At 39.5% G+C, this 23844-nt stretch overlaps 1 protein-coding gene and 1 long non-coding RNA gene across 14 annotated transcripts in view; one reads left to right on the top strand and one right to left on the bottom strand.

Moving 5' to 3' along the window:
- myo9aa (myosin IXAa) overlaps positions 1-23844 on the top strand; it is a 106929-nt gene that overhangs the window by 35436 nt on the left and 47649 nt on the right. For 10 of the 13 annotated variants that reach the window (XM_020712164.3, XM_078944226.1, XM_078944225.1 and 7 more), the window contains exons 3-6: positions 17352-17446; positions 17533-17595; positions 18575-18674; positions 21533-21586. In XM_020712164.3, the coding sequence (XP_020567823.1) occupies positions 17352-17446; positions 17533-17595; positions 18575-18674; positions 21533-21586 (312 nt within the window). The remainder of the gene's footprint in view (positions 1-17351; positions 17447-17532; positions 17596-18574; positions 18675-21532; positions 21587-23844) is intronic. The other 3 variants (XM_078944228.1, XM_078944227.1, XM_020712158.3) reach the window with 1 other exon arrangement.
- LOC144990930 (uncharacterized) lies at positions 5591-8073 on the bottom strand. Its single transcript, XR_013654804.1, has 5 exons — positions 7939-8073; positions 7356-7412; positions 7132-7207; positions 6224-6319; positions 5591-5731 (listed from the first exon to the last, which is right to left on the bottom strand). It is a non-coding gene; the product is annotated as an uncharacterized LOC144990930 (long non-coding RNA).

Below are 23844 nucleotides of genomic sequence, written 5' to 3'. Positions count from 1 at the left end.
TCTTTCAAGTGTTTTTTTTTAATATATATATATTATTTGAAGAAAACATATTAGGAAAGTCTGTAGTTTCTGGTATATTTTACCTAGGAGAAAAACACATTTTCATAAAGAACAGTTCTGTACAATTTCTTTGTGAAATTCTTTTAATAGGAGTTTAGTCAATTGTATACTACTATCCTGCAGTTGTGGTTTACATAAACATATTTTATTCAAGTTTTTTACTCAGAAAAAAACAACTCCCATGTTGAGGGTTTCAATGTGTCATCACAGCAAAAATCTGTTTACTTGACCTTGAACTTTTGAAAACTTGTCCTTGGAGATAAGATAGACGGCAGCTTCACATTACTTCATGCAGAGACCAGGACTATTAAAGGCCGTTCAGTTTTCTTTTGGCCACCTTACAGAGCAAGCATGTTGCTTAGATGGCTATCAGTTACTAATGCGTGTCATTATTTATCTTTATATTCCCCTGCTTCATTTTGGCCTCTTCCACTCTGGGATGAACCAGCAACAGTCTCATCTGACGGAGACTCATTTCCTGACATGGGAGTATTTATGACCCAATTATGATTTGCTTTGTATCACCCGTAACACTTTATAGCAGCTTCTTGTGTGTTCACACGGTGAACTGGGACACGAGTCCAGGCTTTCCAGGACACCGTGCCCCGCCACTCACTCCCACTCACTATTGCATTCCATCTCACTGTATGGCAGCCAGATTTGGGAAACATCTTCCTACTTGTCAAGTATTTCCTCCCTTACTGCTGATGTCTGCTCTGACTCTGGTGTCCACATTTCAAAAGTCCATCGCTGACAGAAACTGTTTTTGTTTGTTTCAGCTAAAACTAGGATGTTGTACAGAATTAAAAACCTACTACAGGCTTTATTTTGGAGTTTATTCTGCCTGTTTTCCTATTTTTATGTCTGTAGGCGTTGGCTCTTGTGGATTCTCCCTCACTAATCTAACAGCATGTTTTAAAACTTCGCCAAAGTAAAAGCCTTTTACTGCAGCTCAAAGGGATTTTTTAAATATGAGCTTTTTTGTTGTTTTTTTATTTGAAATTGTATTTGATGAAAGAATCAGTTTTTCAGTTTTAGCTGCAACCAGAAAAAAATCCTTCCTGGTTTCCTAAGAGCAGTTATTTAGCAGGCTCTCCAAGCACGTTACACACAATGGGAATTTCAAATTGACTGAGTTTTTGTGGAGTGGGTTGAATTAGTGTTTGTTCTGAAAGATAGGCCTGTTTTCCCAATGACAGAGCACATTTACTTATCTCTGGTCAAACACGTCCTGTACAGGCCGGCAGACTGATGGATCGCTCTACCTGCCACGGTCATCAAAGCTCTGTTCATCCTGGAACGTCAGCCTTTAAAAAGGTTCATGAAATGACTACGATTGGTACAAAAGTAAAAGAAGGTGCATGTTTTGGCTTTGATGTTTTCAATAAAACCCAGATGCTTCCACAGTGGTCTGGTTTATTTGACAAAAAGAGCAGTTTGTGAGTCATTTCTCTTTCTTTCTTGAGCCTTAAATCTTCAGAACTAAACGTACATGGTGATAGGTCGGTTTTGTGATGAGGATCACACTGGAGTGAAGAAGAATGCTGCATCAGGTGCAAAACCTAAAGACCACCTCGATCATCTTTTAATCTGTTTTAAAAGTGTTCCCAGTGGTCTTTTAATTATGATTATGCTGTTTTTAGGCAAAATCAAGAAATCTGTCATTTTTTAGGACAAAATTCATGTAAAGACCCGTCAGCTGAAACCGTCAATGGACGTCTGCGCACATCGAATGACAAACGCAAGAAGCACTTATGACCCACAAATATATCAAGAAAGACCAAAACTTCATGGAAAATGTTCCAAATGTGCATATATAGTGGCTGTGTGACACAGGTTAAGATTAATGCTTTTTAAAGAACATTTTTGTAGGTTAACAGGTTTTTTTATTACAACTGTATGTTGAGTTTTCCTCTTCTGTTTGTCTATGATTGCATTCGTTCTCTAGAAACGCAACCACTTGGGTGTCTGTTTGTGAACATCTTACTTCCTTTTTAGTCATTTTCTTTTTTTGGAGAGTTTTTGATAACAAAAGACTGTTTTGGTATTAGGAATGCACTGATCTGACTTCCAATCTCCACATCTGCTCATAAAACACAGCAGATGTTCAAGAACGAATATCTTTTCCTTTATTCTTTCCGTTTCATTTTCATGATGTTGTTTGTCACTTCTGGAGTTTTCCTTATTCTATTCAGTTGTAAAATCTCTTGATCTGCTGTTTGGAGACTGTTTATCACTATTTACATGCCTAAATGAAATGAATGTTGTTTTAGAAACCCTTGTGCCTTTGTTCAGCTGAGGTTTGGATTTCACTGCAACAACTAAGGCGGCTTCCTCTCATATCAGAAGTCTCCTTTTGTCCCTGCTGCTCTGTTCAAGATCCTCACAGGAAGTAGGAGATGCCTGTTGCTTTTAGCCTTTACAGCGTATTGGTTTGTCTGTTAGGTCTCCCACTTTTGCTGGGATTTAGTAACGTGGGGCATTTAGTGCGACTAACGCAAAGATTTAAGAAGCCTGCAGTATGTAGAACTGTCATTTTGGAAAGATAAATGCATCATCAGCACCATTAAAAAAGGATATTCACAGCAAATCAAGTCAGAGGAACTGATTCTAAAGTGACTTGTTCAAGCACACCTATTCTTGTACATTATTCAAATTCTTTAAAAATAAAATTCAAATTCAGCCTAGATGGTGAAACCGTCTTCTCACAATTGTTGTCCAAGTTGCTCCCTAACCCTAAAGTCCATGACATAAAATCCGTCTATTTTTCCAAAGAAAAGATTGTCGTTCACTATCCAAACTGCTCTTAACTGGAGGCGCAGACGTCCTGAAAAGTATGAGGGGCCGTATAAGACATTATTTATTCTGAACCATTCACATTCATACATTCTTGCTCTCACAGTCATATATACTCTCTTTCGCATACATATATTCTCTTACGCATCCATATATTCTCTCTCTCACATTCATACATTCTTGCTCTCACAGTCATATATACTCTCTTTCGCATACATATATTCTCTTACGCATCCATATATTCTCTCTCTCACATTCATACATTCTTGCTCTCACAGTCATATATACTCTCTTTCGCATACATATATTCTCTCACGCATCCATATATTCTCTCTCTCACATTCACACATTCTTGCTCTCACAGTCATATATACTCTCTTTCGCATACATATATTCTCACTTGCACATCCATATATTCTCTCTCTCGCATGCATATATATTACTTTACACATACATACATTCTCACTCTCATTGTCACTCTTAAAAAAGAATGTATGTATGTGAAAGACAAGTATATATGAACATGTGAGGAAGAGTTTATATGTGTGTGTGAGAGAGGAGTATGCATGAAACGGAAGTGACTTTGGATGAAAAGGAAGGCACTTTGAATGAAAAGGAAGGCACTTTGCATGAAACGGAAGGCAGATGATTTCTCGTGCTCTGATTGGACGAGAGGCCGCCACCTCCCATTTTGAACAGACGCTAACACGAACCAATAAGAAGGCCATCGGAACCTTAAGAAATATTTTATCTTCACCTCAAGTGGTCACAAATCTGTCTGCATCTCTAGAGACACAAAGGAATGTCTCAAATACCAATAATGGTAATAGAAGTGCCACCGAAACAGAGAATCCGTATCCACCTTCTTCCTAGCCCCCATGAGCCTTTGCGTGAATTATGGGCGACACTTCCTGTAGACGCTGGAACACGCATTTACATTAAAACAAATTCCTCTTGTTTTCGATCCATAACTACATATAAATGTGGGAAAACCAGCTGTCATTTCTTAAAAAAGGCAACGGTGAGGTGGAGATGAAATATTTGTTAAGGTTCCGATGGCTGCAGGACCCCCGTGGCTACTTCTTGCCGGTTCGTTTTTTTTTTTTAAATAAACTTTATTAACAATATCTTGCACATACAAAATACCAAACACAAAACTCCACTGTGTGCAAAATACAATCTTCACGTTCGCCATGAGAATGAACAAAAAAAACATAATGATAACCATGTAAAACAGGTTATGCAAAAAGAAAACAAAAATAATAAGGCAAAGGAATCTGTTAGTTTCAGGAGAGACCATGTTTCAACTGTTCTGACAGCTTTTTTGTTAGTGGAAGATTTAATACTGTTCACATACAAAACCATTTCTTTCTGAAAAACATAAAACACGTTTTTTTTGTTGGCATATTTACACTTGTGTATAAAGTATTTAGCCATAATTATAAGTAAATTAACTACATATATTTTTTCTGCATTAAGTCTTTCTTGTGTAAAATATCCAAAAATAATATGCTCGTAAAATAATCTATAATCTTCACATAGATGAGTTCTTATAAAATGTATCACATCTTTCCAAAATAGTTGAGTGAAAGAGCAAAACCAAAAAAGATGAGGCACAGTTTCTGGTGAGGAATGACAGAATGAACAGTTTATGTCCAGATCTTTTTTAAACTTAGTAAAGAAATGTTTCACTGGATAAAATTTGTGAAGAATTTTGAAAGAAATTTCTCTGATTTTATTGGTGATGAAATACTTTTGTGGCAGGGTCCAAACCTTTTCCCACTGAATTCTACATCCAAAGCTGTTCCAGTATGAGATAACATACGGTTTTGTGGCAATCTCATTTTGAAACAGAGAACAGATACTTTGATTATTCCTGCTAGCTGAAAAACATACCTTTCCACACCACAAGTCTGTTAATTTGGGATTTCTTGCTGGTTCATGTTAGCGTCTGCACTGTAATCCCTAGCGAGTTGACTGAACTTAAAAATTATTGTGTAACAGATTACGCAACAGTTAAGTTATATTATTAAAACTTTTAAGTTAACATTTATTAAAATTCATATTGTCAGTTGGCTTGCATTTGTATTATTTCATATAAAAAATATTAAGATTCCTCAACTTATAAAAGAGAGATTATTTACTTAAAGTTTTTAATATTTTCCAACTAAAAAACGCTTTAACTAACTATATTTTTATATTACTCAACTCATAAAATATGTAAAATTCACTCAAATGCTTTATAAATTCTTTAACTCATTAAATGTGTAGCATTGAAAATATTTAAAATTCTTCAGCTTAAAATGTATTCTAAACAGAGATATTGATACTGCCCCACTACATTTTAAAGGCTAACATTGATAAAAACCAACAAACGTGAAGGCCACACAATATTGATTGCATAATACACTTTTTTTAATTGCTCTTTAAAAAAAAAGCACAAATATCAAGAGGATGAAGAAACAATAAGTGCAATAAAACTGCATTATAAGAGTGCCACACAACATATTGACAAAAAGAGTTGGTTTTGTATTTTACGGCAAAAAAAGCAAATGATCACAACAAAACACATTAGTTACATAACACTTAAACCAACAAATAGTCCATTCTGGAAGACTCACTCAACGAAACATTCTTCAGCGTCAATAAAGGTCCTTTCAGTGGTTTGCTGTCCTCAAGGCTCAAGACAGCATTCTGAATAAATATGAAGGCAAGTTTAAGTTTTTTGGGGTGCTGTAGGTCCAGAGCATAGATGTCCCCGAAGAGTTAGAAGAGATTAGTCAGCCAGATGTGTGGGACCACTGACGGCAGCATCCGGAGCGTCACCACGACAACTGAGAAGATACCCACAGAAGTGTCTGTGAGGTCTGGTATTCTGGAAATTACAAAACAAAAAACACAGATGAGTTCAGACCCTCAAAGATATTCATCACACTAATGTCCAAAACTGACATTCCTGCCATCTGTCAATGGGAATCTTTTCATGCTAACATTCTGTTAGCTTTTAATCAACTGGCTATGATGTTTTAAGGACCAACTCCAATTAAAATTGTGTTTTTAAAAAGTTCTTTAGCATTTTTCTGAAGGAGGACATTTATAAAATAATTTAAGACTAAAGCTTCATTTTTCTTTATTCAAATAATGATGGATAAGGAGCAGAAAAAGGTAAACGAAAATGTTCCCACTCCTTCCAATCAGGAGTCCCTGATGTTCGTCTCATCTTCCATCTCATTTTTAAAACCATTTAAAAATATCACTCAGTTTACAAACTACAAACAATTGCCCTATTTATTATGTCACTCAATAAAATCTCAATCAATATTAAAGGATTAGTGAAAACCATTGACAGGGAGTCGTGTGCACTTACTGTACAGGTCTTGAAGAAGTTGGAGGCATCTTCATGCAGATAAACAGGAAGTGCAAGGAGGACAAGTGCCCGTCTCATGTTCACGTCACGCTGGTCCTAAAAGAATAAAAAGAAATATCCATTACCTTTGAAGCAAATGCAGAGCAAACACTTCCAATATTTATTTAAGGAACTTTAAGAAATAATAAAATGATACCTTTTCTAGATGTTTATTTCTAGTAAGAGGACAATACAGTGTTCATGGCATGATCCACTTCAGGTCAAAGACCCAAAGTCATTTTTAAGGCAAGTTACACCTTGGCTTCTTACAGCTGTTTACAAATGATTTGTTATCCGTTTTTGAATTATGCACATTAGAAATTCACCTGGAGGTCATAAATCCTAACCAAGCTGGCCAGTTCCTGTCTGTTTTGGTGGACTTAGTCTCAGAAAAGGGCAGCTTTAAGTTACACAAACATGTAAAAACTGCACAATTTCCTCTGACTGCATCTACTCTACATAAATCCATTTCAGATCTTGACAGATGAGTTTTCATGGTTTCAAATGATGGAATGGTGCTAATGCAACATCATTTTATTATTGTAATATACTGTCATAAAGACATGACAATATTCCAAAGTGTCTCCACATACATGGCAGTGGAAACACTTTGGAATATTGGCTATGTAGTACTGCAGTATTATATGTAGTACTGCATAGTGCCAAAGTAACAGAACACAACTTGCACCTCCATTCCATTGTGCCACCTTCAGCCTGCAATCTAAATATGTTTAGTTCAAATGTAAATAATTTCAGCTCTATTTAGACCTTTGGCTAGTTAAAATGTGCATAAATGTTTCCATGCTGCCGTATAAATCTAATAATGGTAATAGTTCAGGATGAATATATTAAATAAGTATAAAACTCACCCACTGACACCTCTTTTCTGGTGAAATGGTGACTTTCTGGTGAACTTTCTGAAGTTCAGTTTCTGAAGTTCAGTATCTGAAAAAGTCCAAAAGAGATTTTTCAATGTTAAAAAATGTTTCAATTATATTCTGATCAAAAAACATTTATTGCACTACACAACCTATTGCATTTTTTGTTTTTTTAAAATAGCTCTAGACAAATAATTGATCAGGAGACAAGTTACCTGGCTGGCCTTGGCGTCTACCTGAGGTGAAACACTGAACACTCTGTAGTTCGGTACCTGAACACAACACGAGCACGTTGATTAATTTATTTTTACAAAAACCTTTTTTATAACGGAGATCAGTGATTTATAAAAGCTTAAAGCTGCATTCAAAACCCAATGCTTCCATGTAGCAACCAGGCTTAAAACTGTTGGCGGTAGCTCCTCCCACACAACCGTTAGAGGCTTTGAGTGACATTTTTGGACAAATGTCCAGCAGCAAACTTTAGCCACAGACAGAGGCCTCCAACGCGAATTTCACACGCGGATCATGTTTAGTGTGATTGCAGCATAAGAGATCATTTCTACCTCTGAAAAAAAAAAAACCTCATCACTGTCGTAACTTACGGGCAGAAAATAATGCATTTTGGGTTTGGCTCGCCATACGTCTGCTAATATGACAAACTAATCATGTATGCATTGCCACATTAAGCTCTAAAACAATCGTAACACACATATGTTTAAACAACAGTAAACCACATTTACGGTAGTATAAGAGCATTCTTAAAGCATTCATTCAAAATAAACCATGAACGATACTTACCAAATTAAATCAGGGCTGAAGACAAGACGGCACCATCAGCGATGAGGCGGATGAAAAAAAACCCGAGGTTGGGGCGTCTTGAAGCGGGACGAAATCGCAACGCTTTGCAGAAAAATAAAATGCTCGACTTTCAATTTCAAACGTCGCTTACTCGCATTCGGCAAATCCAACATGGCCACCTGAGCTAACGTAGAGAAAACGAAAGACCCTCCCACCAGTACGTGATGACGTCATGACGCTACTTCAGGGATCTTAAAATTTTTGAGTGCTAGATACAAATAAGCTTTAAAATATTTAGCACTGTTAAGTTAAATTTGAAAAAATCTTGATAGAGCTTAATACTTTATAGTTGAATCAACTACAAAATGACATTTAAGTTGTGTAACCTTAATAGTTATGAGTCAGTACAAGTGATAGGGTTTAGAGGGTGTTCAAAATGGGAGGTGGCGGCCTCTCGTCCAATCAGAGCACGAGAAATCATCTGCCTTCCGTTTCATGCAAAGTGCCTTCCTTTTCATTCAAAGTGCCTTCCTTTTCATCCAAAGTCACTTCCGTTTCATGCATACTCCTCTCTCACACACACATATAAACTCTTCCTCACACGTTCATATATACTTGTCTTTCACATACATACATTCTTTTTTAAGAGTGACAATGAGAGTGAGAATGTATGTATGTGTAAAGTAATATATATGCATGCGAGAGAGAGAATATATGAATGTGCAAGTGAGAATATATGTATGCGAAAGAGAGTATATATGACTGTGAGAGAAAGAATGTATGAATGTGAGAGAGAGAATATATGGATGCGTAAGAGAATATATGTATGCGAAAGAGAGTATATATGACTGTGAGAGCAAGAATGTATGAATGTGAATGGTTCAGAATAAATAATGTCTTATACGGCCCCTCATAGAAAAGCTCTGTGAGGTTTATTGAATCTTCTTTTTCCTCAGGTCTTACTCTCCTTGCCTCTCTGCGTCCCCTTTTGTTTTATCCCTCTGCGTGCCTCTCATCTACTCCATCTCATTACAGCAGGAAAACAGTGCACCATTGTCTACTCTTCCATGTCCCAGAAAAGTTGGGGCTGAAACCAGAAGCCCTCTGATCCAGTTTTCCCTGTCCGTTTGTGCCCCTATTGGTCTGAGGAAATTAGTTTTCTTAGATCGTGTGCGCACATTACCCCGAATCTCTTTCTAATGTGAGGTAGGGTCAAAAGTTCATTACAGGTTTGGTGCTTTGAAAGTGGTGTCGTGACGGAGCGCAGCAAGAATGAGGTGAAGGGCTGCAGAACAGAATAGAGTCTGTTCGTCTGTGGGAGAGGTGGCATTGTGTCAAAGGCATCTTAACAATGTTTGAAATAGATCCCGCAAGGCAAGAGTTGAGCATTTCTATCTCCAACCGTGTCTCCACTCATTCTTTTTAAGTGGCAGGTGGAGTTCTGAATGAGCTGTCTGCTGTTTATCTTTGCTCCTGACACTTGATGTGGAAAATTTGAAGTAAAGGAGGAAACGGAAGTCGTTCAAAATCACCTGGTAGATCCATGAACATCCTGCCTGAAGCCAAAGTGTGATTCGCAGAAAAAGAAGCGCAGGAATGTTGTCCAACATCATTTGAAAAAAAGAGAAAAAAAATGATGCTGGATGTCCAACTCCGTTTCGGAAAAACCCAAAGCCTGATATCATCTGCCTTGAAGTTTTTTGGGGATTATTTTGGAAATGAAGTTTGTCTATTTTCCTCAGCATGTTGAGTTATTATCCAAAGCGTCTGCTCTGTGTCCCGCACTGTTCCTGTGTAGTTTCTGGCAGCCTAAATCTCATGTATTGTTTTCTTTGAGCGCTCTGTTCTGTGTCGTTGCTGAGATCTTGTGATCCAGTGAGTGGTTTGATCCTGCAAGCGTGAATAGAAACGGGCGAAACGGAGCAGATGTCATCCCGTCTGGATGAGTGCGAGTTTTAAATCAGCGAGTGTCTGAAAGAGCTCGGCCTGCAGACGGAGTTGACCACCGTTTTTTTTAACCCTTTACTCTTAAAGTCCAAAAAGCGTTCCCTGGTCTTTTAGTTATGATTTTCAATTTTTGACTTAATCAAAAATCCTGAAACAATTCTTAGAAACAAAGTTCTGCCTTTAAGTCATTTTACAGACTACAGAAAAAAAGAACAAAAAATTCTAGAACAGTTTCTGCAGAGCACCAGAAGATCGTTAGTAGCTCATCTTTGAATTGTGGGTGGGAGTGTTGGCACAGAATACCCCGCCCCTATTCCCCTCACCATTGTTGAGTTAAATTAAAACAAAACAAAATATAAATACATTTTGCTAATGTGTGGCTTTAATGTTTTTATTTCTTAGCTTAGTTTGGTTTAAACTGCTCTTTTTTTCTCAGATGTCGATTATAAAAGCAGTATACGCCTTGTTGCGTTTGCATATTAGCAATTTCCTCCAAAATCTTGTTCTTTTTGTCATGCAGTTCCTCATACAGCCTCAGGATCACTAAGCTGTTTTCTGTCAAGAGTTTATGCACAAGTCCCCCATTCATCGGGCAACCCGGGAAATTCATTAGCTAATTTTAAGGTGGGGCGACTTGTGTGATTTTGCGCTGAGGGGGTTCTCAGTGTCAGGAATGCAGCTTTTCTCCACCCGTCATGTCCAAATCGGAGAGGTTTAAATAATCCAAGCAGTGTCTGAGGTCTAAGAAGAGCTTGAGATTCATGATCATTTTTTTATTAGGCCTGCCTTTCATCTGCATTACCGTGACTAATGTTGACTTCCTTCTCACTAGCGCTGCAGGACTCAGTCAGATTCTTCAGTTAAGTTTAGCAGAGATCTCCTTTATGTGAAGAGGTTTTGTTTGTTGTGTTGTCTTGTTACTGTGGTTGTGTTCATTCTCCAACATTTTTCCTTATCAGTTGATTACATTTTCGTTGCATGGATTTGCATTTGAGACTAAGTAAACTGATCATAGGGGTTGTGAAACCTTAACTTCTCACTTTGATGCTCAGGAAGAAATTCACACAAATCCCTTTTTTTCGTGTCGTGTGACTTTTTTACAAGAGAAAAATTAAAGTTGAACGTTTTTGAAGCCTTCATGTGGGACAGTTTTTTATCCCTAAATTAGCATTTATATCATATTTATTACATGCATTCCTGAACCCCCTATCTCATTGACATGATCCAACCTTTTCTTAAAAACTCATTGTATATAACTTGTTTCGTGTTTCCTGCTCTGCAGTTCATCATCAGTCCACTAGGGGCAGTAGAAGGGCTTTTCTTGCTTAATACAAAATGGCTGCATACATGAAAACTCAAAAACACTTTTGGTGGGAAAAGTTTTGCTACTTTCCTGAACTTTGTGGTGAGGAAAACCCGTCTGTTGTTCATTTTTTGAAATGACTACTTGCTGAATTGAATATAAAATGTGTCGATCATTTCTTTATATTTCATTTGCAGCATGTTAAAAACCCGAGGATCGAATTACTGAACGTATTATCCTATCTTTATCTCATAAAAACATGATATTACAGATTTTTGTGGATTTTATCAAAGGTTTAAAAAAAAAAATCTTAATTCTAAAAACTTTAAACCTTCTGTAAACTCTTCACTGTCGTGGGCTTTACGGGTTAATAAAAAAAAGAAGAAAGACTCCAGTTTGTCGTGTCAAAGTTTTTCATTGTCAGGATTTTCTCCAACAGCTGTGGTTCCGTTTAAAGTCTAAAACATTTTTTTTTAATGTTTTTGGCTTGGAGTGGTCACTCTAGCGTTTTCTTTTTTCCCTTGTGGGTGACCACAGTGCTCTGGCCAGTTTGGCCCCACTTGTAAGATTACAAGGGCCATGTTGGTGAATTGGACCCTGGAGAATGTTATCTGCCCACACACACGCTGTGATGCATGCTGGCCCAAGTCATCACCCCCGTTACGCTGTTGTTGACATCCTGTCGGAGTAGAGCAGGGAGTGACTCAGCACAGCCATGAGGATGTGAATGTGCAGAGGTCAAATGACTAACATCTCTTTGAATTGCTCTGAACACTTCTCTTAAAATGACTCATTTCTATTAAGAGGGGGTCAGAAGGAGGCTCTTTTCATTTACAGAGGCACGGGAGAATTCCAACAAAACCACTATTTGTGTGATTCGAATGAGTTTGTGAGCACAAGCCTTTGTGGAAATCTTCTAAAAATGTGTGGCCCTTTAAGCAGATGCTGGCTGGCTAAAACGGCCTTTTCTGAGTTTAATGAAGCTCCTCTTCATCAGAGCAGCGCGTGACTCCTCTGCGCTCAGGAAGCTGCTAATGAAGTCAGCCACACAAAATTAAACATTGTGGGACAAAATGTGTGTAGAGGAGCCGCTACTCCCTGCACTGAGGCAATAAATGACTGCTTCCTGTTAAAGAGGAAAACTAACATGTTTCTTAGAAACAAAAGTTCTGCCTATGAGTCGGTTTACAGATTACAAAAAAATCTGTCGTCAGATTTCTAGTCTTTTCGTTGGGCCCATGTTGGATCACTGAATGTTAAGTTGCAGATACAATACTGAACTTGAATTGAAGTCAAACGTTTTTTCTCTCTCTAAAAAATCGATATTAGCAATCATAATTCTTGACACCATTTTTCTTTTCCACTTTTTACTATCACATGTCCCCCACCAACAGTTGGAAGAAGCTTGGTACAAATCTCCTAAATCTTGCTTCATGGTTTTTTTTTTTCCACACCTCAATTTGTATAAATGAAACACTTGGTGTCGTATAAATCGAGCCGGGCACAAACCGCAATTATTCATTCCTTCTCGATCAATTTCGAAATGATTGGGACTTTGTAAATGAAAGGGGACGTCATCCATTCATTACCACCCAATTCAAGTCCCTGATTGGTCAAAGTTTGGTTTAACTTTCAACGCATGTTCAATGGCCATGTGTTTAGTCTGTAGAGCCCAAAATCAGTTGTAGAAACCATCCATACCAACGAGTGATGGCAAGAGTTCAAAAAGCGTATGCATGTTTACATTTATTGACATAGACTTTTCATTGTTGGAATGAACATTGCCCAGGGTGGTTTTAACGTAGCTTTAGTCACAACTGCCTTTGTCCAGAACACACAGGCAGGTATCCCACACAAAATGGTGAACCCATAGAATAAAAATGTCAGTTGGCATTCTTCTCCATGGGCATGGTGCAAGCAAGAGGTCGTGGCAAACACTGATGCCAAACGCAAGAGTAAGGGTGAAATAGGTGAAACACAGGGGTGTTCTACACATATTTTCATTTTTCTAACACCCTCCCCCCCAAATCCTACACAGTGCTTTCCATGTCACTGTTAAAATGAGACAGAGCGTAGTTTGTGTGGGCGTGCTATGGGCAACTTGCGTTTTACATGCACACTCTGTGTCGTGCAACATTTGAACCCAGTCAACAAGGGCCAGTACTCTCACCTTACTACTCCATGAGTGCATTCCACTTATATTATCCTTTCAAATACTTCAAGATACACTTTACCACACACAACAATGGTACATTCCATTTCCATGACGTCCCTTAAGGTGGTCGTATGAGCCTCAAGGCAACTACGAGTCACACCTGCACGCCCTTTAACATGCGACTGCTCTTGTCTATGACTCTCCGCGGGCCCTGGACAACCAAAAACCTGCAGCACCGTGTGTCAACCCCCCTCACAGGTTTTGGTCAAAATTACATTAAAAAAAAAAATTACAAACAAACTGAAAGTGTGAAAAAGATGGATCTTCAGTTTCTCTTATAACAGTTTGTCTGTGTTTCCTCTGTGCTGAACATGAAGGGGTTGTCTGGTAGCCTTGACTATGGATTTGTTTTCCAAGTCTGGTTCTTACTTTGTTAAATATTTTTTTGTGTAGGACGCTGTTGCAGTTTGGTTCTGCCCCCTTCTCAGTAGCAGTTACAGTCTTTTCATTTTGTGGCTTTTATTGTGAAAAATTACGTTGCTGCTGTTCGGAAAATGCCCCAAAAGTCTGAAATGACTGCTAAGCTGTAGTGTGATAACCTTCAGAGCCTGTAGTGTTCAGACAGCTGGTTCTCAGCAGTGATTTAAGGCTCTGTTCTGCTTTTCTTTTAATGTTCACGGGGAGAAAGTCCAAACTGTCAGAGATCAGCTGTGGATATGTCGGCTTCTGTCAGGTGATTTGTGCCTTACTGGCTCTGATGTGGAGCTTGCCAAGTGTGCCGAGGATAAACAGAGCCTGTTTTAAAAACGTCTGTTTAAACTTTGTTCTTTTTCACCAGAAGCAGATGGAGGATTCTGCAGTGTTAGAACGTAGATCAGTGTTTCAGCCGTTCTACATCCTGCTTCCAGAACCCCGGTGATGTGTGTTAACAAAAGTACCGTCAGGTCTGACCAGGAGTGCCTTCACATGTGGCTTTGGAATCACTGGTACCTGGTTTTTATTATCTGTCTACAAACTAAAGGCCCGTACACACCGGGACGAATATTCGCCAGGCGTTATTCGCCAGCGTTTTTCGCCACGTTTTTTGTGTTCACACCCAGGCGATTTTCGCTGACGATGAGTGGAGTGAACATGCAATTTCATTCCCTGACATTAGATGGCGCTTAATGTAAAACAGAAATACTCCTGTACACAAGGTGGCGCTGCGCAACTTTACGCTTCTTAAAGTCGCTTTTCACTCAGAAGAAGAGAGCAAGTACTTACACGCTTGTCAGAATCAAACAAAGAAAACATGAATATTTCAAGCACCAGTAGCTCCAACTGGTACTTGGTTCGGGGATGTTTTAGAATGTCCGTCATTATTGCTTCGCGGCTGTGTAGACGCTACTTGGCGTCTATCTTCTTCGCTGGTATGTGTGCTCAGCAAGGCAGTTTTGTGTTTGAGCGCCCCCAAGTTGTGTTTTACTGTAACTTCAGAAGCTCCAGACACGTGAGCAAAAGCGCCATTCTCATTGGTCGAGTAGATTTCGACGCGACGCGTCGAAAAAAAAAAACGAACCCGAGGCGTTTTTTTTTCTGACGCTTTGTCGCGTGGCGTTTTTTCGCGTCGGTGTGCACACTCTCATTGGGGCCCTTTGTTTAGTCACGAGGCGTTAAACGTCGGCGAAAATCGCCGACGAAATTCGTCCCGGTGTGAACGGGCCTTAAAGCTGGAGCTCCAGAATGGCTGGTTTCTAGCTGAGGGTGTTGAATCAGGCGTCACCTTTGGAAATCAGGATTTTTGGATGTGCAGCGATAGCATCACAGTTCCACTGTTGGAAGATGTTCTGCTGTTTTTGTCCAGGCAGCAGAGCCGATGGTGGATTTCCTCTGTACTTGACATTAGATGATGTGCTCAGCTTTGTATGTCAAATGTTAAGGACTGGTTTGTGTTTATGGTTCTTGTTGTTGTTGTTGTTGTTGTCCTTCTTAGACCATTCATGTCATTCTGCGGCAAAACCAGCAGGGTCCTATTTTCTCCCTTCGGCTGTGGAATGATAATGTATGTTACAAAATCTGGGCAGAAAAAATAAATCCAAAAAAAAACTGGTGTCAAATTGGGCTTATTTACAAAATATTAAATCCATACATCAATTTTCTTTTGTTTTGTTTTTTTCAAAAAACAGTTTTTGATCAGTTTTCCTGTAAGAATTTTACATTTTATTAATGAAAGCTCCGCCTACTTTTGTTTTACCAGTTGCGTGAAGCATGTTATTCAATATAACAAGAAACATTGGTTCAAAATGGGAAATTTAAAACAGAAAAATCTAAATGTCTTCATTTAGAATTCCAGTCAAGGCTGCATGGTGGTGTAGTGGTTAGCGCCCTCGCTGGTGGGTGAGAAGCCAGTGGTTCAAATCCTGGCTGGGACCTTTCTGTGTGGAGTTTGCATGTTATCCCTGTGCATGAATGGGTTTTCTTCAGGTACTCCGGTTTACTTCTTCAATCCAAAAACACGCTTCACAAATTCTACCTAGCTGTGAATGTGGGGGCCCTCAACACAATATTGAAGATGTACCCCGCCTTTACCAACAGTAGCCAGGGCAGGCTCCAGCAGCCTTGTGAGCCTGAAAGGGACTCAGTGGGTTCTGAAGATGGATAGGTGGATGGATGGAAGAATTGCATATTCAATTGAACAGATTGAGTATTTTGGTGGTGAGACCCAGTCCTGCATGTTAAACCTTTATGATTTGTAAACTGGGAGCTAAAAAGCTAGACATTAGTAGTGGCTCATACATGCTGTCATGTATGACCTGCTTTCATTCATAAAGCACCAGGATGGTGCCTCATGCTGTGCCCTGTACTACTTGTCATTTTTTGACCTTTTATCATTGTCCATCAATCTTTTGAGGTTCCTCCCCTGGGTCCAGTTTTTCAGAGCTCTGAACACCAAAACTAGCCACCATGGCTCTTCTGAACTCTTGACCAGTCACAGAGTTTGAAACCTCAATATGAACCAATTTAAGCAAGAAACAGTCGCTAAAGTCAAATTCCTTGTATGCGCACACATACATGGCCAATAAAAGGGATTCTGAAATCTGTGAAACCCTTTTGTAGGCAAAGGAGTGACAGGAGTGTCTGCAGAGCTTCAATCAAGAAGCTGAACTTTATAATTATGTTGAAGTAGTGACTTTCCTTCTCGCCTCATCCACACAACTCATCTAATCCCTGCAGAAGAAATTTTCTGAAGGAAACACGTCTGTTCTCTATCCACTGTACCTTTCTTTCCTCTGCCCCCTCAAGGATGGCAATAAAAGACTTCATTGATATTTTTCTACAAAGAAGAGGCTTCATGTGTGTTTGCAGTATGGAAACAAGTACAGATGTTGAAGCACAAGTTCTGAGTGACTCGCTTTCCACAGGAAAATGAAAGATCAGATGAATCTTTGATTTGGTAAATAAACCAACCAGATGTTGTCTTCCCTTATGTAATTAAGCAGCATCTCCAGAAAACGGTCCTTCTTTACTGCTCCCTCTTTCATGGTGTGGGTTTTGATGTTGTCTGGTGGCTCCCACCATGCTCATGCTGGTGGAGGGTGGGAGACGCAGACGCAGCGTTCAACACAGCTCCCAGTGTTTTACGGAGGAATTTGTTTACTGGAGGTTGTGCTGCAAATAACTGCAGGGTTTATACGGGGCAGAAACGACTTCCCCTCCAGGCGGTCGCTCAACACCAGCAGCGGCAATATTGGTTCCTCTTATTAGAGCTACACATGTTCCACATGGATCCCATTACTCATCCAAGAAGCTTTTTTGTTTTGTTTTCCATCAGGCCTGCTGGCTTTAGTTCCATCATACCTTATTATAAAAGGGGCTTGATTGATAGACTGCTATGTCATTTCTGAATGTGTTCCATCGCAGTGTTTGACATAAGAGTGACAAATAATCAAACTTGATCTCAATCCAGTGTGATGTTGGGCCTGCTTTGGTTTGCTTTTGTCTGATCACATCTTCTTCTCTGGCCCACAGGCGTTTGGGAATGCAAAAACGGCACAAAACAACAACTCCAGCCGCTTTGGCAAGTTCATTCAGGTGAATTATCAGGAGAGCGGCACTGTGAGAGGGTAAGAGCCCGGAGCAAAACTATTCCATTTTATTCCTGAAAACCAGCTTTATGCGAGTCACTGATTTGAGGCTGCTGTTTTTTCAGAGCATACGTGGAGAAGTACCTGCTGGAGAAGTCCAGGCTGGTCTATCAGGAGCACAATGAGCGGTGAGCACCTCACAGGAAGCCACTAAGTGTGTTAGACTAAAGTGCTGCTGTCGTTTTTATCCACTGTACTCCATTTTTTTTAGTTTAAAGCCAACAGCATCCATATCAACTGCACATAACATCAGCAGAGAAGTAGTGAGTGTTATGTCACTCAGGAAATGGTTCCAATGAAGTCTGTTTTTTTGGCAATACGGACGCTGCCAGATTGGAGCTGGACATGGTCAGTAAGCAGTGACTTATTGGAGTTGGTCTGAGTCAACATTTCTATAGCAACCACTCTCACCAATCAGGAGTGAGCTTGTTGGAAACCCAGATGCTACTACTTGAAAGCGGGCTTGGGAGAGTCTTTCATTCAAATGTTTCAAACATTCAATGTCAGACCACCTACTTTTATTCAGGCATCTGATTGCCCAGTTTATAATTTTAACTTGACTTTCAGAACAATAGTCAATAGAAATTAGGATTAAAACATGTTAAAGAAAAAGAGGTGTTAGAGCAAGAATGGTTGTTCTGATAAATATAATGAAAAGCTGTTTATGTCTCAAAAAAAGTCTTAAGGATTTTGGCTTCTTAGAGCCAGCGGATACTTCCTATTTGGTGGGGGTGGGAGGGGTCCCTCAGTCCAGTTCTCATATACAGTCAATGTTTATAAATCCACATAAGGCAGACATACAGTTTGGGATTAAATCTAGAAAGTCACAAATAAACCTTCCGTCTGTCCATCCAACAATTTTTAGAATAAAAGCATAATCTGTAGAATTTCTGAGTTTTGTTTAGCTAGAGTAGAAGTTCATCATTTTCATATTCTAATCTTTTTGTTTTGTTTTTTGTTACTCAGTTCCTGACTAAATTGTTATATTTTTAGTACAGACAGGAAACACATCATAGTAAGAAAATATCATTTTGGCATTTTTGAGAACTGTTGAATGTATGGAATGTGGATGTTTCTTTTGTTTATGTATTCATTTTTATTTTTCAGAAACTACCACGTGTTTTACTACCTGCTGGCAGGAGTAAGCGACGAGGAGAGAAAAGCCTTTCACCTCAAGAAGCCTGAAGAATACCATTACCTCAGTCAGGTGGGACCCTCAGAGCTGCGCATACTACAGATAATCTGAACGGCATGCAGGAGCGTCCTGCAGAGCCGGCTGCTTTTGTCCATCGGACGCTGTTGGGATGTGTCACTCAGAGTCACAAATGTCTGGGTTTGAGCATCAGCTCTTCTTTCAGCTGAAAAGTTAACACAAAAGGAACACTGCCATGTCCTTCATCACCTCTTTCCCCCACAAGAAAACACAAGTCACTGTTTTGTTTTTTGTTTTTTTTTTTGCTGCACAGCATCTTTCTTTCTGTGGCTGGTGGGAAAACGTGCACGCATGTAGTTTGCACAGCCTCTGGTCTGCTTTTATCTTAGTACACAAACCTCCCACCCTCCGTCTTCAGTACCAAACACAGAGAAAAGGAACTAAATTAAAGTTTCTGCCTTTGATGGAATTTCCTACAAGGAAAACAGGTTTCCAGGAAGCAGAGCCACACTAAAATATAAATCTACACTATCCATGTGGAATGTGGATGTTTTGCAAAATTAGTTTGGTCTTTGTTTTTGATATCCAGGCTCTGACAACCTGGTTGTTCTCCTTAAAAATCCTTCTGTCCGTACAGAAGACAGCAGAGGATTCCTGCCATTCCTCCCAGCCCTTACTGATGTGCACATGCAAACGCACGTGTGCTTACGGAGCACACATTTCAACTTTAAAAAGACGAATCAAACTAATGGTATAGATAAAAAATAATACACTGAATATCTGTGTGCTTCACTACCACAACACACTGATGCTTATTTAGCTTCATGAAACACAGGAGGAATCAAGTATATTAACATAACATATGAACAATTTTTCAGATAACCACAAAGAACATGCGAACAAGTCGACTAATCTCTTTTTTTTTTATCACTTCCAATCTCTGAATTCTTCATCATCTGTCACTGTTGAACAACTCTGCCAAGCCCGGTGTAATGCTATGTACACAGCAGGCATGTGTGGCGCATTCAAAAACCCGCTGCATGTGGGTTTTTGTTCACCATTTTAGCACATGCTGTTCACACAGGTCTGTCGCTACCTCATACAAGCGCATGTATGCACAGTTGGAGGAAGCTTGGTACAAAATGCTGAAGTGGTGTAAATCTCATGAATCCTTTTTTCCCACAGCTCTACTCTTATAAATGAAAGACTTGGTGTCACGAAATTCTGGTCGGGTACGAACAGCAATTATTAATTTTTCCAATTTTCAAACAGTTGGGACTTCCTTGAATTTAAAAGGACGCTACTCATACGCCACTACCAAATCCGAGTCGCTGATTGGTTCAAGTTCAGCTGGTTTAACTTTTGTCGTGCTTTCTATGGCGGCACATTTTGTACATATAGCCCAAAAATTGACTTAAAGTTTTGCGTAGCCATGCGTGAATATGAGAGTTTAACACCGATATCAGTGCGCTTACCTAGACTTTTCATTGAAAGTGGTTGCTTGAACACACGTTTCCAAGCCCAACGTGAATGTAGCATTAGATAAGTGTCACTGTTGCTGTTGGTATAAAATGCTGATACACACCTGCAGTGTGATGACCATAATGAGCAGATGAGCCTCTGTATTTTTGAAAAATCTCATTGACGTCCCACCTAAGTAGATGGCACGCCCCCAACCAATGATTTATTGATTTATACTCTAAGCCTGCACAATATACCGCAAATTTATCGTTATCGCAATATCCAGCTCTGCAATATGCATATCGCAAAAGACGGCGAATATCGCAATAAATCGCAAATCCAAAATGTGTTAAAACAATCTTCTAGCAGCTTGAAGCATTTAACGAATCAAATAAATCCCTTTATGCTTTGACCAATCAGATGGAGGCCTTCCCATTGTTGACCAATCAGATGGAGGCCTATTATGTTAGATGTTTGTCCCCCATGTCGATGAGGGTCATTTGGAGTACTGTATAATTTTTAAACTGTTGCAATGAAATGGGAATGATATTTTTGTTTATTTTTCTGTTTGTTTATTTACCGCAAATTTATCGTTATCGCAATATTGATCACTAATATCGCATATCGCAAGTTTTCCTCATATCGTGCAGCCCTATTATACTCCAATAGTTACAGTAATTATGTCTTCACATATCAGCTACAGATGTTGGAAACGTCCAGTCTGACTTAAAAAATATTATTTTCAATTGCGTGCAAATTAGAAGGACAGGGAGCCAGTTTAGCTCGTGCTGGTTTGCGGCGCCTTCCGTCCGTGAAACCCGGGTTCGACTCCGGGCTGCTCCCTGTTCCCTTCTCTACCTCTGCCGGTTCCAAGCCCGGTTTGAGAAGGTTGCGTCAGGAAGGGCATCCGGCGTAAAAAAAAAACATTGCCAAATTTACCATGCGACTCGTTCGCTGTGGCGACCCCTGATGGGAGAAGCCGAAAGTGGAAGAAGAAGCGTGCAAATTAGAAGGATGGTGGCTTGGGTGTTAATTCTGAATGTGTAACAGAAGGGAGTCTTTGCTACAAAGAATGTGCTCCAGTAATGCCTGTGGGAATGTTTTGTCTCTCTTGCATGTTTTAGCCCTGGGAGTTTGTTAGAAATGTTAGAAAATCTTTGAGACATTTGAAAAATGTTTCTTTTTCCAGTTGCTAACCTCATGCAGGCCTTCGAGAGACCGTGAACCCGTGAGACTGGAACAGCACGTTTGTTGCATAAATGCTTTTGTTTTTTTGTTTTTTTTGTCTTTTGTCCTCCTAACCCAGTAATGTTTGCATCCATTCAGAGTAATGCAGCCGCTCCGCTCTCATTTGCACCTCATATAATCTGCAAACATGGTTGACTTCATGCTGTTTGTTGATTGCTTCTCTCTGACCTCGCCGTTTGTGAACTCTGTCCTAACGCTTGCAGATGACAAAGACACCCCGCCATCAGCACTGGGACAGTTACTATGACGGTGAACCGGTCAGTATCCGTGCTGTTCCCACGTCTTCCCTTTTGTCCAGATGTGTTGGTCTTAATTCACCTCCGAGCTTTCAGAAGACTGCACCCTTTCTGGTCACGGTTCAGCTCTCCATCCCTGCTCCTGCCTTTGCTTTCTTTAGTGCTTTTTTTTGGGTTCCTGTCTGCTTCAGCTTTATCGTTTTTCCTGGTTGTGTTTCTTTTTGGTAGTGGTATGTTGTCTCATCTTTTTTGATTGTTGACTCAACCTTTCAACATAAAGTATTAGAGCCTCAATGAACACTATAATGAAATGATGATCTTAAGCAGCAGCATGGTAATCTAAATGTGCTTTCAGAACATTTTTTTGGGCTGAATCCTCTTCCTCCCCTTAGATTCTGTGGCTTTCATAAAGAAATGAGTCGACAAACAAAACTGTGTTGGGACTTGTTGGGTCATCAGTTCCTGCACCTTTTTTTTTCTTATTGGTGTGCAGAACACTACAGTTGTAATGATTCATCTTCTCTCCCAATTTCTTTTTTTCCCATTCTTTTTTGTTAATCCTCTTTCTCTGCTGAGATGTCACCAGAGTCTGAAAACCATCTGTTGAACTTCACTAAGGTTCTAGGGAAAGTCGCAAGGTTCATTTTTATAGGCCCATTTCATGATGATGAACACTAAGGAGAGTGAAAAAGATGGTTCAGTGTGAATGTTGATACTGCTATATATCCAGCTCAGTTGTCTTTGAAGAAAAAGTGAAAAGCTAAAGCAGCCTACGCAAACAACCATTTTAAAGACCCAGTCTGCTGAAATGTGTGTTTTATACGTTTTTAATATGTTCTTATGGCATTTTTCTCATGATGGAGGGCATGTAAAAAGAAAATTAAGCTTAAAGTAACAAATTTAGCTTCACAGTTTTTTTTATTAAGCCTGAAAACAGCATAATCTTAGTAAAAAGATCACTAGGAACGCTTTGACATTAGGTCAAAAGATGATCGGAGTGGGAGTTTTACCAAATTTGTGGTTTTTCCTTTTTTTTGCTTAGCTACACATTTTTGTCTTTGATTTAGAAGAAAAAGTTCAGGTGGTTTTACCTTTTTCTGTCATCGTTACCTGTGAGGGTGAGGGAGTGCTTCCTGACAGCATTACAGCCTGCAGGGATCTCTGTACTTATGTGTTTAATGAGCCATAAATGGCACCCTTTGGAGACAGTATTACAGATATTTTTGATTGTGTTCGCTTGTGGTTTTAAAACTAAACACTTGAAACCAGAAAGTCTCCCATGTCTGCTCTGCCTTACAGACTGGTGCGAGGCAAATAAATACAAGATGCTGTGGTTTTCCAAATGTGCCCCAAAACACTCGCCCTCCACCACTATTCATGACAAAATAAAAATAAATGGATAAATAAATAACCAAAAATGCACATTTTGGACTCATCTGTCTGCAGGACAATGTTTTAATAATCCTGGGGTTTGTCCAGAAGCAGTTTTGGAAACATCAATCAAGCATTCATCCCCCCCCCCCCTTTTTTTTTTTTTTTTTTTTTTTTGCTCAAAGAGTTTATTTTCCTGGCAACCCTCCTGAGCTACAGTGCTTGTTCATTCTTTTTCTAATCATGCTGTCATGTACTGTAACATTGAACATGTTCAGCGAGGCCTGTGGGTTCTCAGGTGCAGCTCCATTCAATGCGTCTGAGCCCCAGGTGATCATGCAGAGAAGGTGGATCACTGTCCCGACGTCTTCATTTTTGTGGTTTCTCCTGACTTTATGGACTTTTCCCTCATGTTGTTAAATGAATAAAAGTGCATTTAAAACTTTTTTTTCTAACTCTGTAAACTCCTGCTAAAATTAGAGGATTTCTTTTTGTTTCCACTCTCACACACATAGTTCAAACAAACACTTACGCTCATGATTTTGGCTGTCAGGGTGTGTTTATGAGTACGGCTCTGAGGCTTCACTATGTAACAATTATGGCAGCCAGAGAGAAAAAGATCCAAAACCAAAGGATAAAGAAACTCTCACCACTGCAGGTTTGTGAGGGGAAACGACTGGATAGTTGCACCAGAAACACTTTGTCTGAAAAACACACGAGAAAGATTAGCTTTACTGGCAAAAATAAAACCCTAACTTTAGCAATAAGCAGTGGACATTAATGTACAAATAGCTCTGTGTGACTCAAACACCATTTGCACGAGGCCGATCCACATGTCCTTTTCGTTGTTTAGTGTTATGTGTGAGAGGTTTTATTGATGGGACCTCAGTGGCAGCTTTTTCCCTCTC

The sequence above is a fragment of the Oryzias latipes genome, chromosome 3 (genome assembly GCF_053564925.1).
Source record: "Oryzias latipes strain Hd-rR chromosome 3, Olatipes_Hd-rR_3.1".
In the NCBI taxonomy this organism is placed as follows: domain Eukaryota; kingdom Metazoa; phylum Chordata; class Actinopteri; order Beloniformes; family Adrianichthyidae; genus Oryzias; species Oryzias latipes.
This window is presented reverse-complemented; position numbering and strand designations above follow the sequence as displayed.